Source organism: Taeniopygia guttata, chromosome 1, assembly GCF_048771995.1.
Source record: "Taeniopygia guttata chromosome 1, bTaeGut7.mat, whole genome shotgun sequence".
Taxonomy (NCBI): Eukaryota; Metazoa; Chordata; class Aves; order Passeriformes; family Estrildidae; genus Taeniopygia; species Taeniopygia guttata.
The window spans coordinates 78,595,518-78,611,279 of record NC_133024.1 but is presented as its reverse complement, the minus strand read 5'-3'; the positions used below and the strand labels follow the sequence as shown (position 1 = coordinate 78,611,279).

The 15,762-nt window shown below is 36.9% G+C and overlaps 1 protein-coding gene across 1 annotated transcript; it reads right to left on the bottom strand.

The window, feature by feature from the left end:
• Window positions 1-221: 221 nt before the first annotated feature.
• Window positions 222-14,981, bottom strand: LOC100230937 (protein-lysine methyltransferase METTL21E-like). Its single transcript, XM_030276820.4, has 5 exons — window positions 14,885-14,981; window positions 13,122-13,206; window positions 4,393-4,550; window positions 1,689-1,806; window positions 222-785 (listed from the first exon to the last, which is right to left on the bottom strand). The coding sequence occupies exons 2-5, from the start codon at window positions 13,189-13,191 to the stop codon at window positions 361-363; spliced, it is 771 nt and encodes a 256-aa protein (XP_030132680.3). The 5' UTR covers window positions 13,192-13,206; window positions 14,885-14,981; the 3' UTR covers window positions 222-360.
• Between the last annotated feature and the right edge of the window lie 781 nt (window positions 14,982-15,762).

Here is a 15,762-nt window from a genome sequence, read left to right as displayed (position 1 = left end):
TAAAATTGTAAAATAATTGTTCAAACTTATAAGAGACTGTTCAAAGCTGTAATTGAAAACTTCTGGAAATATTCATTATATGACCCATAACAGTCATGGTAAGACTTGTAAAAATTATTAGAGTTGTCAGCTTAGCACATAAAAGTCAAGACAATTTCGCAGATGTATCTCTTCTGTGTATATCACTATTGGCAAATTGCATTTAGGAATTTATAGGAATGCACTAGGAATTTGATGATTTATTTTACCTATCTCTAGAAATGTCACTCATGTAAGTGTCAACAGCTACTAAAATGGAAATTATTAAAGCGAGAAAAAGCTGCAGAACAGCTGCAACTGTCACCTCCCCATATCTCTCTTTCAGACCTTCAGTTTGGAAGGTCTGGCTTTCATCCTGCCTTTCCTCATTGCTTTATACAAGGCTATGTTCAAACTGGGAAAATTAGAAATCATCTCTAAGTCAAACAGTGTCTGAAATCTGTCCACAAATCGGTTCTCTTCCTCCAGCCTAAATTTCATGGCCCACAGAATAACAGTATCATTCTTGCACAAGTGATCAAAAGTTAGAAGGAGTTCATCCAGGAATGGATGGTGGTAAACTACATCAGCAGCCATAATGTAGTCAAAGTGACAAGAAGACCTAGGAAAGTTCTTTTCCATATCAATTCCCCAAGACAACTCCTTAACACAAGGCTGGTGTTTGCATTTTTGCTTTGTATTTTGGAGAATGTTGTACTGAAGGTTTCCCAGTAGTTCTGGCAAATCTGTGGCAGTCACAAAGGCACCTGTGACACAGAGAAAACAAATACAGTATTTGAATATACATCAACACTTGAGTAAAAGCCCATTCACAAAAGCCACTGCACAATAAACTGGTTTTATCAGATAACTCTCACTGAGGGCAAAAAAAAAAAAAATGTAGATGCTCTCAGTAACTCTTAAATATTATGCTTAAAATAAATACTTGCTTCCTTGTAGTTCTACTCTACAGATTGACATCTAAATGCAACTGCTGGGGAGAAATCAGATACTTACTCTATCTTGATGTCTCATTGGTTAAAAATACAGTGACTGACTAGGGATTGATGAATACCAATTACTGAATCCAAGAAGTCAGCATGAGATTTAAGTCTTACCTCAGGTTCTTCCCTTCTCACACAAGAAGCTTTCTCAGACTACCAAAAGCTAAAGTTCTGTTAAAATGCAGTACCCACTGACCTGGATTATTCTTGCAGCTGAATAGGGTGCCATGAGAGAAAACACAACAATGTCTAGAGCAGAAAGATCAAGTTGCTAAAGGAAAATACTGAAACACAAATGGATAGAAGGTGACCTGGCATCCAAAATTGGTTTGGTCAAAGGAAGGGGATGCACTGGTCATACCTACATCTGGCTCAACCTGTTTGCCACTGATACCCTGCAAAGCCACTGATTTCTTATTTTGACCCCCAGTTTAACATAACTAATGACAACATATCTACTGAGACCTCCTTTATTGTATCAATACACTCCCAGAAAAAAAAGCCACCACAGCATGTTTCCAAACAAGCCTTTTAGAATTTACTGTTTCTTGCTCTTGGTAGCTTTCAAACAACGGCCTCTGAGAAGAACCAAGCCACATTATTTGTCCTCCATTATTTATCTGAGAGGTCATTTCCAAGAACATAAGAGAAATATCATATACTCACCCAGCAAACTGGCTACTATGGAGACCAAACCAGTTCCAGCTCCAATTTCAATCACATTTTTGTCAACCAAATTGCACTGTTTAGAATTAGTTTCCAAAAAATAACACAGAACAAGAGCCTGTAGAGGAGGAAATTAATGAACATACTGAACAAAATAATGAACTAAATCCCTTTACTAAATATGAATTGCCATTTAAAAGCATGCAAAAAAATTGTTGTCTGTTCAAATGAGCAATATTTATTCAAGCACTATCCCTAAAGGACCACAGCTCACTATGTTCTTTGGGCTCTATAGGCCACAAAATAAATGCTATAAAATGCATTTTCATATGCAAAATCCATATAAGTCTGTGAATTATTGCAGACAGAAGGAGCAACTATAAGTAGATAATCTGTCACAACATATGACATGAGTTGTAAAATTCTGGTCACCAATTCCTGCCTATAACTGGACTAACTTCCTGCCAATTCCTGCGTGTAACTGGACATACTTCTGGTTGAGACAAAAACCAGTCCTTCACAAAAACATCTTGATATAAAGACTGTTTCTGAGAGAAAATCCACAAGAACCCTTGTTAAGTTCTTCCAATAGTCAATTATATCTGACAATAATTAATTATTGTGAAGGTTCAAATGGGACAAATAGATTTACCCCCTTTTCTTCTGGTTCAGTTTTTTTGTAGTTTCTATTTGCCTATCTTGTCAAGCTTAGCAAACTTTCATAGTAAGTATACCCACAAAGAGCATCTACAACAGACTCCTTACACATGTATATATAAACTGATTATATAAGTAAGGTATATATAAACTGATTAACTGTAAACTTACACATGTATATGTAAACTGATCAGTTTATATATAAACTGATTCTTAATCTTAAAGTGATTAAGAATCTTCAGCTTTTCTGCCCTATCTCACACTGACCAGTGAGTTTTAGTTCCCAGCTGAAGTAGAAATTGCTAATTTTATTTCTCTCATAAAGATAGTTTCCATATTTGCTTCCATATTTTTCTCAGACTTTGATAACTGTAGAATCTCCATTGACAAATAAGATGATTGCTATATCCTCTCACAATACAGATGACCATTTTGAAAGTCAATCATTAGCAGGCCTGCTCTGGCATAGCAAAATTAGTTTTGCCTTTAACTAATTATGAATGAGGAGGACTGCTGGCCCAATGTTAACATGCTAGAAAGTAAAACAAAGGGTTGTTTTTTTTCTACCTCTTAATTCAGAGCACAGAAGGGAAGGCAATCCGAACTTACATATATCATTTAATCAACAGCACTTTGATATAGAAATCAGCCTGTGAGAACCAGGAATAATTGAAGTCAGGTTCCTAAAGACTGGGTCTGATATTTGACATTATATTGACATTATATTGACATTATAATTGACCTAATATTAGGATTTCCTCCTAGTCACGTTAATTCCTATAACTCCTTCCCTCAGGGTTTTGCTGTATTCTATTATAGAAACTGACTGGCATAATCAAAGTTTCTGAGGGTTAAATCAGGGAAACTTTGAAATATTCCTTTCCATGAAATATGCAGAAACTTTACTTTCCTTAAAGTTTCTGCACTCTTGAAAATTTGGCAGACATTTTTCATAAGATTTCAAGTACAGCAAGATAGAAGTGGAAGGGAGAACATCAAGAGACTGAGATTGAAGGGTTATCTTCCTTCCACAACAAAACTGGCTAAGCCCTTCCAGAAAAAAAATATGTTTTTCAGTGAAGTCCATGATTTTGTGTGAATAATTGGTAGTCAGCCAAACTTTCCATGAAGACATACACTGAGGTCATCAAAACATATAGTACAGATGACTGGTCCTGGTCTCTTGAAACCAGGAATATCATTTGGATTTCAAAGCAGAAGAGTAGGACAGCTATCCTCAGCTGTACTGTGGTCATACTTCTAAAAAACAGTATGATCCTAGGAGGCTGGGGCAGTTGGGAAAGAAATGGAGCATCCTGGGTCTCTCCTTTAGGGACAAAAATTTAATCATGCATCGTGGCACCTCCCTGGAGATTTCTTTCAGTCTTAATTATTTCAAAACAGTAAGTTTGCTGCACTGTACAGATTCAAAATCTGAAGAAGACTACTTGTATGGTGAATGTGTTGATGGTTCTTATATCAAGAGCCAAAGACAATGGTTCTCTCCAACTAGATTTCCAACTGTTTAAGAAACTGAAAGCTCCAGCTGAACGTTTTCCCATGTCTATGTATTAATGAGGTAAATTTGTTCCTTACATGAGTAGGTTGAATAGCTTCTATGAGTGCTAACACCTTGTGAGCTCGTATCACTGTTGTTTCCGCAACCTGGATCTGCCTGCTACGCAGCCATCTGTATTTATAAAATGTATAGAAATGCAATCATCAAAAAACTGCCATATTTCTTTCAAAATATGCTCGTAATTGGCTAATAGGATTAAAAGCTACTGGCAAGCGAGGAGGAGACACAAGATCATACATCTTGGGTGATTTGGGCATGCACAAGAAATACCAAGTAAGCTTTGAGAAACGTAAGTCCACACAAAACCAGGTTAAATTCAGGTTTAGGACTTGCAGAACAGAGACAGAGAAGCACAGAAATTATTTCCTTAGGTTTATAACATATAAAAAAGTATATTTATGATACAAAACAAATCTTAAAATGCTAGATCCACAAGTGAAAAATAACTATACTACAGAAATATTGTACCGATGGCCAGACGACTGCCCCGTAACAATCAGTGGCTTCTGTAATTCTTATCTCATGGCCGGCAAAGTGAAAGCCTTCCCAGGTCTTATAAGCTATATGATCAGGAAAAAAACGCCTCTCCATGATTTTTGCAACTATCTGTTCATCTTCTTTTTCCCCTGGAAGCAAAAATATAAAATGTCAAAGAGGCTGAGTGGACTGATAATACAACTACCAATTCCTATTGAAAAGTTGATTTTGAAACAAGAATATAATTTATACCTGTGAATAAAATACATTTCACCAGTAATGGTTAGCATGGTACACAGCTATTCTCCTGAATTCTAATAGAAATTTTCAGTGTGTGAATATATAAATTTTTTAATGTTTCACTGAAGCAGCCAAGTTCATAAAAAGTAAAGAAGGGGAATGTTAGCATGCAATGCTTTCCATTTCAGCAACCCAAAGGAAATTTTTAAACTCCTTTTTCCCTTCAAGAACAGCTGCCCTAGTATAGACATTCACAGCCTTATGCACTCATATTTTTCATTATTCTCCATATCCTTTTACTGTTCACTTTCCCCATATTCTGGTTCTTTTTGACAGTAAACAAAAGGAGACAGAATATAATTGATACGTCTGTCACAAAACTTGTGAAACAGATCCTAGCAACACAAATTATGACAGACAGGAGTGAAAGCACTTGTGTTGTAAGGAAAGCTTATCCACCCACCCCAACAGAGCCCTGACAGAGGGATTCTTTCCAGTTGGCTTGATATCCTGAATGCCATCCCTGTTGCTAAGCAAAGAATATTTATGATAACTAACAAAATCCTGGATAACCATTCTAACAGAAGAGGCTTCATTCCTTTTTAGCGGAATAACAAGCTAGTTTCAGTTTTGCCATCATCACAAAAAACTGAACCACAATGTCAGAAAAAAATATGTAAGTGAAGCTGTCTAGAACATTTCCTTAGGAAATGTTTTCTTAGATTCATTCCAAGTTTTCATGGGAATCTTGCTTTCATAGCCAACTATGATCTGTTGGCAAACCAATGAAAGAAAAAAATGTTTACAGGCCAAACCTTTTAGAAAGCATGCTAGAGATTTAGATAACTCAGTTGCCACCTTGTCCAGAGCAGAGTTTCTGTATCAAGCCTGCAGTTCCCATCAAAATCACAGATATTAATTTTGGGGTCTGCTCCCTCTGGAAAATGAAACCATTTATTTTTTCATCAACATAAAAGACTTTGCTCTACTGAGGATTCTTCACATTTTCTTCCCCCTTGAATCATTGCTGTCACAGGACATAATGGCCCCAAGTGTTGTCATTTATATTGCCATATGCCTCAGTATTTTTCTTGTGATAACTTATGGACAAAGTCTCCCTTCCTTCCTTGTTAAACAAGGTCTAAGGAACAAAAGCAAGGGTGAACAAAGAAAAAGATGATACCAGAGAAAAAGACATCATGAAGCTGCTCAAACTTATTAGCCAGTGCTTTAAGCTTGTAACTCAAATTTCAGCATCACAGGAAAATGGAGAATAGCAGCAAACAAGGAAGAAAAACCAAAAATATTTGAATTTGTTATGTTGGCACTAAGACACAAAAACCCAATAAAAACTTGTATTTGTAGAATTTATTGCAGGGGAAAAGATCCCTAATCATGGGATTAAATATAAAATTAAATATAATATCATGCATATACTACTGGGGGAAAAGAGTTTTCAGAAATTTTATTAATATAACTAAAATAAAATTCCCGACATTGAAACGATGGTATTTTAAGATGTCGGGAAACAAGCAGTATGTGTCAGCCTCTTCAAGTCTCTGATGTTAAGCTGGGAGAAAACACATGTATCACTGTGCATGTAATCAGGGAGCTCTTGACAAACATGAGCTAAGTGCCAGGGAAATGCTGCTTCAGGGCAAAATTAATCTTTCTCTTATGAAAGAAATAATAAAAAGCTGTCTTATTACACATATCATAAGTGTATTTAATAGATCATCCTGTTTCCAAACATACCAGATATAGCCTACTTTTTATTTTTTCTGATTGCTTAGAGCAGTCTGATCTTGTTCTGTGATCATTACTAGCTGTGGAAGTAAAAGCTATTCTTTCTATTACCTTTCAATTACAACAATTTTTCTTGATTTTCCTCACTTGACATCTGTTTTGGATCCAATTTTGTTGAGAAACTGGTAACTTATTAGGTCTTAACTTATAAAGCTCCTGTGAGAAGATCTATAAAAGTTTAGCAGTATTACAGTTGCCCCTCTAGCACTCAATAAACATTTCCCACCTATTCCCTACAGGATCAGCAAACCTTCTACTTCAGGTTTGCATAGCACCTACACTAACAGAGTTTGTAAGCCACTGCTCTCTTCCTGAGCACTGTCTGTACCCCTGAAAGAAGAATCCCAAATCTGCTGAACAATAGCACCTCTTGAATTTTTGCCCATCTTATCCTTTTAGCAATCTTTCAGGTGGCTTATCTGGAGAAGCTTTTTTTTTTTTTTTCCTTTAAGAAAACGCTGCTATTGTGAAAAATCAAAAATAATATCTGTTTCATCAGAGTTATCATATGTTAGACAAGATCCAAAGGAGAAACTTTATCAGAACCAGGATGTCAATTATCCTGACAAAGAGTGCTGACAAACAAGGAGTGCTGAATTTTAGTCAGATTCACTTATTTCATACAAGTTTCCCTTTGAACAGCAAAAAACACTCCTGTTTGCTGCTTATCTTTCCGAACAACTTCTTGTGGAAGTGCACAAAAGTACATAAGATTTTTTTTCTGTAACTGCCCTCAAAGCACTGAGAACAGAAGAATAAAGAACTAGTGGGAAATCTTTCAAGTGACAAAAAAATTTTTGTAAGAGTAAGTAAAATCTAAGTGAGACAAACTCTTTTAATATCTGAAAACATTAAGGAAATTCTACTGGTACTTTGATCAAGCCAGTTCTTTGATAACAGGTGTAAAAAGCTGAAAGGGGGCTATTCTCCTGGAAGTGTTTACCTCTGTATTAGTGAATATTCTCTTTTACAGAAAAAAAAAGCCCTGAAATTATGAGTCAATGAATGGACTCTAATGACATTTTAAACAAAAAGAGATGACTCATCAGTAGAATAGGGTAGGATAAGAGAAGAGGAGGTTTGACTGACCTGGCTATCAATTCTTGTAAGAATGGAAGTGCATAATGGGTATTTCCAGCAATACTGGTGGAGCACAGATACTGAACCATCAGAACTTAAAAGTCTGCCAGGATTGGCTTCTCCCTTCTTCACAGAGACAGAAGAAGACAAACACAGAGGTTATGTTCAGCCTTCACCCCTCTTCTTTGATGTGGAGAAGTGTGGAAGTAGTATGCACACAGAACTGTTTTCTTCAGCCTATTTATCTATTTTCATGAGCAAACACAGAAACCACTGGAGTTTCTAGTGACAGAATCTTATTTACAGTAAGATGAAGCAGTTTGATCCAGTCAAGGTAACATATAGAAATTGAGATGATTTTTCTTAGTGAAACAGAGCAAACTCCTTTGTCTTGAACTTGTGCACAAAAACTTACCTCTATAGATGCTCCAAATTCTTCAAGAACATCTTTAAGCTTCTTTAGACTTTTGCCTAATAGATTAATTACTTACACTGTTCTTTGGAATATTTTAGATAAAGTATTGCTTATCATAGAAGCCTAACATCTTTGGAGCATGTTCCATGAGCTCACTTTATTTTACATTAATATCAGGACTGAGGGAAAACCTCATGTACTGTTGACACATCTTGCTTTAAATCAACTATGTCAAAGGAGCCTAAACATCATGCACAAAGGCAAAGCAACTAAAATGCAAAGTTTTCCAGACAGACGTACTAATCTTGTGGAAAACTGGAGTTGTGAAGTCAGTGGCAGGTTAGTTAAATGTGTGCCAAGCTGCAAAATCCAGTGTAGGGAACCAGAGGATTTTGCTGACATATTCATATGTCATGTTAAACAAATGTCAAAATATTATATGTTAGAACAAAAGCCTAAAGAAACAAAATTATGTGAGTTCTGCTGGAGAAGTTCTTCAAGTAGGGAAGGGAAGGTAGAAAGAAAATAACAGGAAATAGACCAGGTCAGAATGGAAAATATTGCAAACTGCAGCATCTTTTTCTATAAAAATGAGGGCAATCTTTATGTGCACAATTCTGCTTAGACTTAGTAGAAATATTAGATGTTTAGAAACAAGCTACATGATCAGCTATTTATACCACTTGTCATAAAAAATCTAGATACCTGAACTAAAACACAGCTAAAAAAGTAAAAGGATCCTTCCACCATGAAATATGAAGAATATACTAGCACTCAATATCTCCAATTTCAGACACATTCACAAAAATCACATACAGTAACAAAACATACTCCAAGTACTTTGCTAGTGGATTAGCAGAAGCATTCATTAAAAAAAAAAAAAACAAAAAAAAACACCAAAAAAAAAAACCCACCCATTGATTCATGGGAACAGCCTACAGGGAAGAAAAAAACATATTAGTCTCTTTCGAGTGTTGGCCTGACTCTGCTTAATCTCAGGAGGTCAAATGGTGTCACAGCCCAATGTCATAAGGAAATAAGATCCAGTCATCTGCTTCTCTCCTGCTTTGATGGATTTTCTCCAACTGGCAAAAGGAATGAAATCTAAAACTTTAGCATGAACTTGCCCTGACAAAGTTCAGCCCTACAGCAACATATTCTCCCATCTTCAGGAGCAGTATACTCTCACATATAGAGCTTAGATTTAAAGTTTACCATTTAGACTTGTTCTAACAAATATTTTAATACCATGCACCGACAGCTGTGAAGATGGTCCCACTATGACTTCTCAGCAACTGCCTCCACAAAAGAAGACTACCTGTGCTGTTTTACTGATTGAGTGACACTAGACAGTTTCTAAGAGATTCCAAGAAATCCAGGACTCTTCAGATCACCCCCACTCTGGACACACAGGAGTGAAGTCATCCAAACTAAATATTTAAGATGTATTTTATTTATATAATGTGGAAATAATAGATATAATACATATTGCTTATATTAAAAATATATATTGTTGCTATCTATATATCCCAAAGTCAAGAGGATACCTGCAAAAAGATCAGTAAGGGAACAAACCTGCAACCAGTTCTGTGACTGTAAGAGATGACTGGAGATAAGTTACATTACTCCACTGATAGAAATTATCCAAAGGTATCCCGATAAACCCAAATGGGGATTTCCAATGGCTCACATCAAATTTATCCTAAAACTACGTAAAGATCACAACAGAAAGGAACTCTGGAGTCTCAGAATTTTTACTGAGCTACCGACATGTCAGAATCAGAGCCCTAGTCCTACAAGCACTACAGATTGCTCCATGGAAACATACACAATCCTGAATCACAATGTAGGCCCTAAATGTCAGGTAGCATCACTTTAGTATCTTTATTTCCTTCCACTTATTTCTATTTTATTCCATTTCAGCATAAGGGCTCTCACAGGAAGGTGTTAGGAGGGAAAGCTAATCGTGCTCCTGACTCACAGAAGTCAGATGTAACCTACACCTTTCTAAGAATATAAAGCAAAGTACCATTCCAGTATGTCTAAACTGCACAGTTATTTTTTCCTTACTTCATCCCTACCTACAAAAAAGGGATATCATCACATAAGTGCAGGCATTCCCCTACATTCATTACAAGCACAGTCTGCTGAAGTGATGGCAATGAAGGTGTGTATTATATTGATTAATCTGAGATAGCATGTCAGGGTAACAAAATCCTTGAAACTGTATACTTTGAAATGCAAAACTGCAACACACAGGCAACCTCTTCTCAGCCAAGAGACAAGATGCACTTAGCCCAGAGAATAAGGACACAAGAACAAGAGAAGGGTTTGCTCACAGCATCCATTCAATGTATTTACCCAGGCTTGAGAGGTATGGTTTTGATATCCCAGCCCTATCCAAGTCAAAGGTCATCTAAAAACCATTAAATGGCTGAAAATAGAAGTACTGTAGTCATTTTATCTCCTGAACACATAATGAATTCAAGTTTGCCAAGTACTTCCCTTGTTACTTCATCATGTTTATCTGTCGTTGAAAACATCTCCAAGTCTAGGCTCAGAAGCTATTTACTTTCTAAAAATAACTAAATTATTTCCCTTTGACTACAAAGCAGACTCTGTTCTTAAATTAGATGGTTAATATACATTATAAAAGGCAGCTAACTTCCTGACAGATAGGAAGAGACCTAAAAAAATGCTGTCAGTATTCACCTACCAATAATTTTTGATTTCTAAAATATTCCTTTGCATAAAGGACTAGAAAGTAACCTAACAACACCAACCTATGCAGTCATACAACTTTTCTTATGTGGAAGTTGAGATCTATTATTTATTGTCAAAATGCAGCTACTGCAAAGACTAAAGAAGTGAAAATAGGAAAGATGCACACATAGCTGAGAGGGAAGAATAAGTCACAGACTTCCCTACAAAGGTCACATATGCCTTGATTGAGTGTTGCCTCCAGCCTCTGTTCTACCCATACACAAGATGTTTTCACTTGAGTTTAGCAATGTCTTAAGCAAAGACATTGCTTAAGTGTGTCTACTTACTGAGGGGATAGAAAGACAACAGGGAAGTGTTAAATTAATAAGATAAGCCAGCAGGAAACCAGGATTGCAAAGATCATGCTGGAAGGATAACAAGCAAGGGAAAGTCCAACTACAAATCAGGCACTCAGTTGTGAAGAGGCAGACTTGGGGTCCATACTCAGGTCCTAGGATGTTTTTCACATTTTACAACAAAGTCTTTGAAGCCAGTGAAAAAGCATCAGTGCAGAAAATAATGGGAGAGATAAGAAGTATCATTAGAAGTAACCCAGGAAATATGAATGAGGTGCTACATCACTACCTCCTCCCAGCTGAATTACCTTAAATTGTAAGTTACAGGGTTAGGATGCCTTTCACTTGGCTCCATTCCATGAATGTCCCATTTAAGGCACTGCTCTGGACTCCACCGAGATGTTTTATATGCTGGCAGGAACTGCCATCAATTAGGACACCTGTCAGGCAGGGCAAGTAGAAGGAGTGTGTCCCTTTTAAAATGTCAGGAGTTACGAGAAGGTTACTAGGACAGCATTTTCTCAGATATTGATGGATTAAAAACTGAGCAATGGCCAAATGATGAACTGTTAGGGACATGTACATCTTGCAAAATTGTTCTTCTCCTTTTGTCTCAGAGATAAAATTAATCTGGGGTAAATTTACATAATGCAACTAGGGTAAAGTAATTTAGTTTCCCAAGAAATTAGGACAGGAGTGGTAGCATCTGGTCTGAGAAACATTTAGCCAAGGAGAGTTAAAGCTAATAAGAGAAATCATGTGAGAAAGAGAGACATCTAACAATGCAGGTGTGGAGAACTGATTGTTTAAAGCCATTAAAGGAATGATCAGACTGGGTGAGGACTGACCTGTAAACTGAGAACCAGTAGTAATGGGAATCATGAACAAAAATAAGTAGTTTTAAACTGGAGAATGTATGACAAGTAAATTAATAAGCAAAGGGGAAGGCACCAAATATAAAGAGCTCAGATTGTGAGGGTGGTGTAACACTGGAAGAGGTTGCCCAGAGAAATTATGGGTGCTCCACCCCTGGGAGTATTCAAGCCCAGGTTGGATGGGGCTTTGAGCGACCTGGTCTAGTGGAAAGTGTCCCTGCCCATTGCAGAGGATTTAGAAATAGATGGTCTTTAAGGTCCTTTCCAATCCAAACTATTTTGTGAGTCTATGATTCTATGACTGAAACTTGCAAAGAAACCAAACTGGAATAAGAACCCTGAGAAACAGATACTGAGACTGGGCAGGTGAAATAATGAAATAGGAATGGGGAAAGCAGTAGAGAAAAAGAATGGGAACAAGGCACAGGCTCAAAGTAATTTAGCAGGCAAATCTTCATGCATCAGATTCAGCACCCTTGCACCTCCAGAACCTGGCACAGAATTTAAGATGGCAAAGTCTGTAAAGATGTCCAATTCATGTCTCCTCATTCTCTTAGATTAATGTTTATAGACATGGAAAAGAACTACCTGGCTCTACACAGACCACAACTCAGCTGAGATTTTACACAAAAATATTATGAAAAATAAAATAATTTTTCAAATGTCCTCTTTTTGCACTCAGTTGTAGAACACAACTAGACCCCATCACAATACATATGCATTTGTCCTAATACCTTGTCTACTCCTGATAACCACTAAAAAGGGGACTATTTATGAAGCTTTAGAGTCCTCAAAGATGGGCAGCCATGAAAGCACTTAATAGAAACCACTGACAGCAGCCCCTGAAGGTATTTAAGGCAGGGTCTGAGGCGGTCTAGACACAAATCAGGCTGTAATAACCAATTCTCCTAACTGACAGCCTGTAAACAAATCTGAAAAGCTTGATCATAATCACAGCTTCATTCCTTGGAACCAGACACAGGCAAGTAACTGGAGGACAGATGCCAGGCACCAGCAGGAAGCTGCCAGGACAAGAGTATGCAGGTATAACATACTTGAAATACCTCATGCATTGCTAGCATACTACAACCGTGTTATCTGTTGCATTTTCTGTACAAATGCCATAAACACAGTTCTTCAGAAAAAAATTAATTAGAAGATAGCTCATTGTCAGCAAGACACTTTAATCCCTAATACTATTCTTAAGTGCAACAAGGAAAGATAGTGAAATAAGAGACATTTTACCCTCTTGTGTTTTGAATTCTCTGACCCCTTGATTCTGTAGATGATTATGCTGTGATGTTGTCAAATCCATATTATGGCACAAACCCTAGAACAGAGAAACACAAGTCTGTCTCAATAAAATTACTTTATTTCTTCTTTCACACATAAGCTTCATTAAAAAAAAAAAAATTACAGGTATTATGCTACAGTTTACTTCTATTGATAGTAAAGACATGAAGACACATAAGTATCAATATTCAAGGCATAAAAGTACAAGACACAGAAAACTAGTTCAACTGTTATATTCTTACAGAAGAAAAAGAACAGATTAAAAAAAAGTTTTGATTAATGTTTAGATCTATTTTATGAAATTTTAAAGTTAGAATCAATCAAAATCAAGTTTTGTAGGCTTATAAAGAATTGAAAGGAAAGGTAGAAACAAATTCCTGAATGAGAAGAAAAATTGCACCAATATGATCTAATCTTGTTTGAATTAACTGGCTTGGAAGGGCAGGAAACAATATAATTGTAAATGCTGCACATGAGTATAAAGGAGCATGATCTACAAATAACGTGCTGAAACAGAAAACATATGTGCCTATATGAACACATAAAGAGCATGCTGGAGACAAAAGTAGTAGGAAAAGTTGGACAGAGGACAATACAATTTTCAGCTGTCTACAGAAAAGCAGACAGACAACCAATAGTCTCAAATTCTTGATATTTTACAATCAGAAAGAAATCTGAGTTCACAGGAACAAATAAACAAACAAAAAAACCAAAAAACACCACACAGTTCTTTGATTATTTTTGATACTTTGATATGATTTTTACATGTCCACTCTTATGTGGAAATTTTACTGTTTTTTTTCCAGGATGGTTACAGGCAGCATACAGTTAGTAATCTACAGATGTCTAAACACCCAATAGGGATGCAATTAAATAAGGCAATGACTAAAAGAGTATCTCTCCATAGTGGAACCAAACAATAAAAAGGAAAAAAAAATTTCATTAAAAATAAAAATATATTCTGAATATCAAATTGTCCTCACAGCGCAGTCTTAGGTAGGATTTCCTCTCAAAACTTCAGGATCAAGAGGACAGTATGGAACAGCCCTCTCCTGTTTGAGAGGATGCACCTTACTCTCTTGACTTCACACCACAAAAGGCACACAGATTTAAATGTTTAACTTTACTACTAAAATACCAGCAGCCATTATGCTGTTTGAAGGTGAAAATAAATAAAGGCTTCCTACATGTCACCATGGCACACAGAACAAAAATATTGCCATTATATTTATGTCTATACATGAGCTTAGCAATAGCAACATCATTAGTTAGGAAACAGAAAAGAGACTCAGTGGGATTCAAACTCTTTGTACGCATCTTCAGAATAGCAAGTGGCATAAGAATATACAGGGATATTAAGCAGAAAATGTTATGCATGTTCATTAGCTTGTTGTCTATATCAGAAGTATTAAAAATGACAGATTTTCTTCCCATTAGAAGACAAAATAAAAGGTAGAATCACCCTACAGGACAAAGCCTTTGTATTTTGTGGTCCTCTACATTTTTTATGTCATTCTAAAAATATCCTGAGGTGCACTGAACTACACAGCAACCTAAAATAGTCCAACATGGGCATTCAGGAGTGCTCCAAGCAACTAAACAGTGCAGAACAGCTCAGTTACACTGTTTAAAGGGAATAATACAAATTAATTTAGCACAAAAGACAGAGTCAGGTGAAATACCACTGGCATCCACCGCATTTTGGTCAACATTACCTGAATCTCTCACAGCTTTCCAAAGATGGTGCTCCAGCAGCAAAGTCTTTATCTTGCCGGTGGCTTCCCCCCAAGACAGGCGCAGGCAAAGGCGTGTTCCGAAGCCTGTGTCACACATTGCCAACATCCCCAGGCCGGCAGCAATCACAAATCCCGACAGCTGCAGCCCGAGCACAAAGAGGGCATCACGCAGCCCTTACGTAAGGGAGCAATTTTGTAACAGCAGGAGACACCCCGCTCAAGGGAGCTGCAACCACAAAGTAACCAACTTGGAGCACTGTTTACAAAATAAATAGTGGCAGCGTGTTAGCAACTCCTCACTGCTACTAAAAAGTAACCGCAGAGCATAAAGCCATTCTTCAGAGCCAAAAGGCTCTTCCTTTGGAGAGAAAAATTCACCAAGGGGAAGGGGTGCTTTTGCAGCTGCGGTATAGGAATGCAGAACTGTAACAAGGTACACAACCCCCAAAACCCTAACCCCACAACACAGCTGTCAGCCTGCACAAATACAAACATGCCACTCCTCCATATCCAAGGTGTCCATTCCATCAACAGATCGCAAACACTGTCGTGGGACCCAATACAGGTATCTAAGACTTCTCTTTTTTAGATTGTAATCAATTCAGGACAGGAGCCATCTCTCACTTTACACAACTTTTAGAAAAATTAGACTTCAACCTCAACTGGATTTTCTAGGTGTTACCAAAAAATAATAAATTATTGTACCAAAATACTAAACAAGCCCTACAGAGAAGTGAGAGTCTCTGTACCATAGTCAGCAAAAGAAATTAAAGGGAGCTCTTCTACTTTTATGAAAAATTCATCAGGACCTGATACATACTTTTAAAGTAAAAGTCAGTAATGCTGATGAGTGACTT

Excerpts from the sequence above, each read along its gene's own strand:
- LOC100230937 (XM_030276820.4), bottom strand. The coding sequence starts at position 13,191 with ATGGATTTGACAACATCACAGCATAATCATCTACAGAATCAAGGGGTC. Across the intron at positions 4,551-13,121 it reads AGAATTCAAAACACAAGAGG|GGGAAAAAGAAGATGAACAG; the intron begins GTAAAATGTCTC and ends TTTTGCTTCCAG. Across the intron at positions 786-1,688 it reads CATAGTAGCCAGTTTGCTGG|GTGCCTTTGTGACTGCCACA; the intron begins GTGAGTATATGA and ends TCTGTGTCACAG.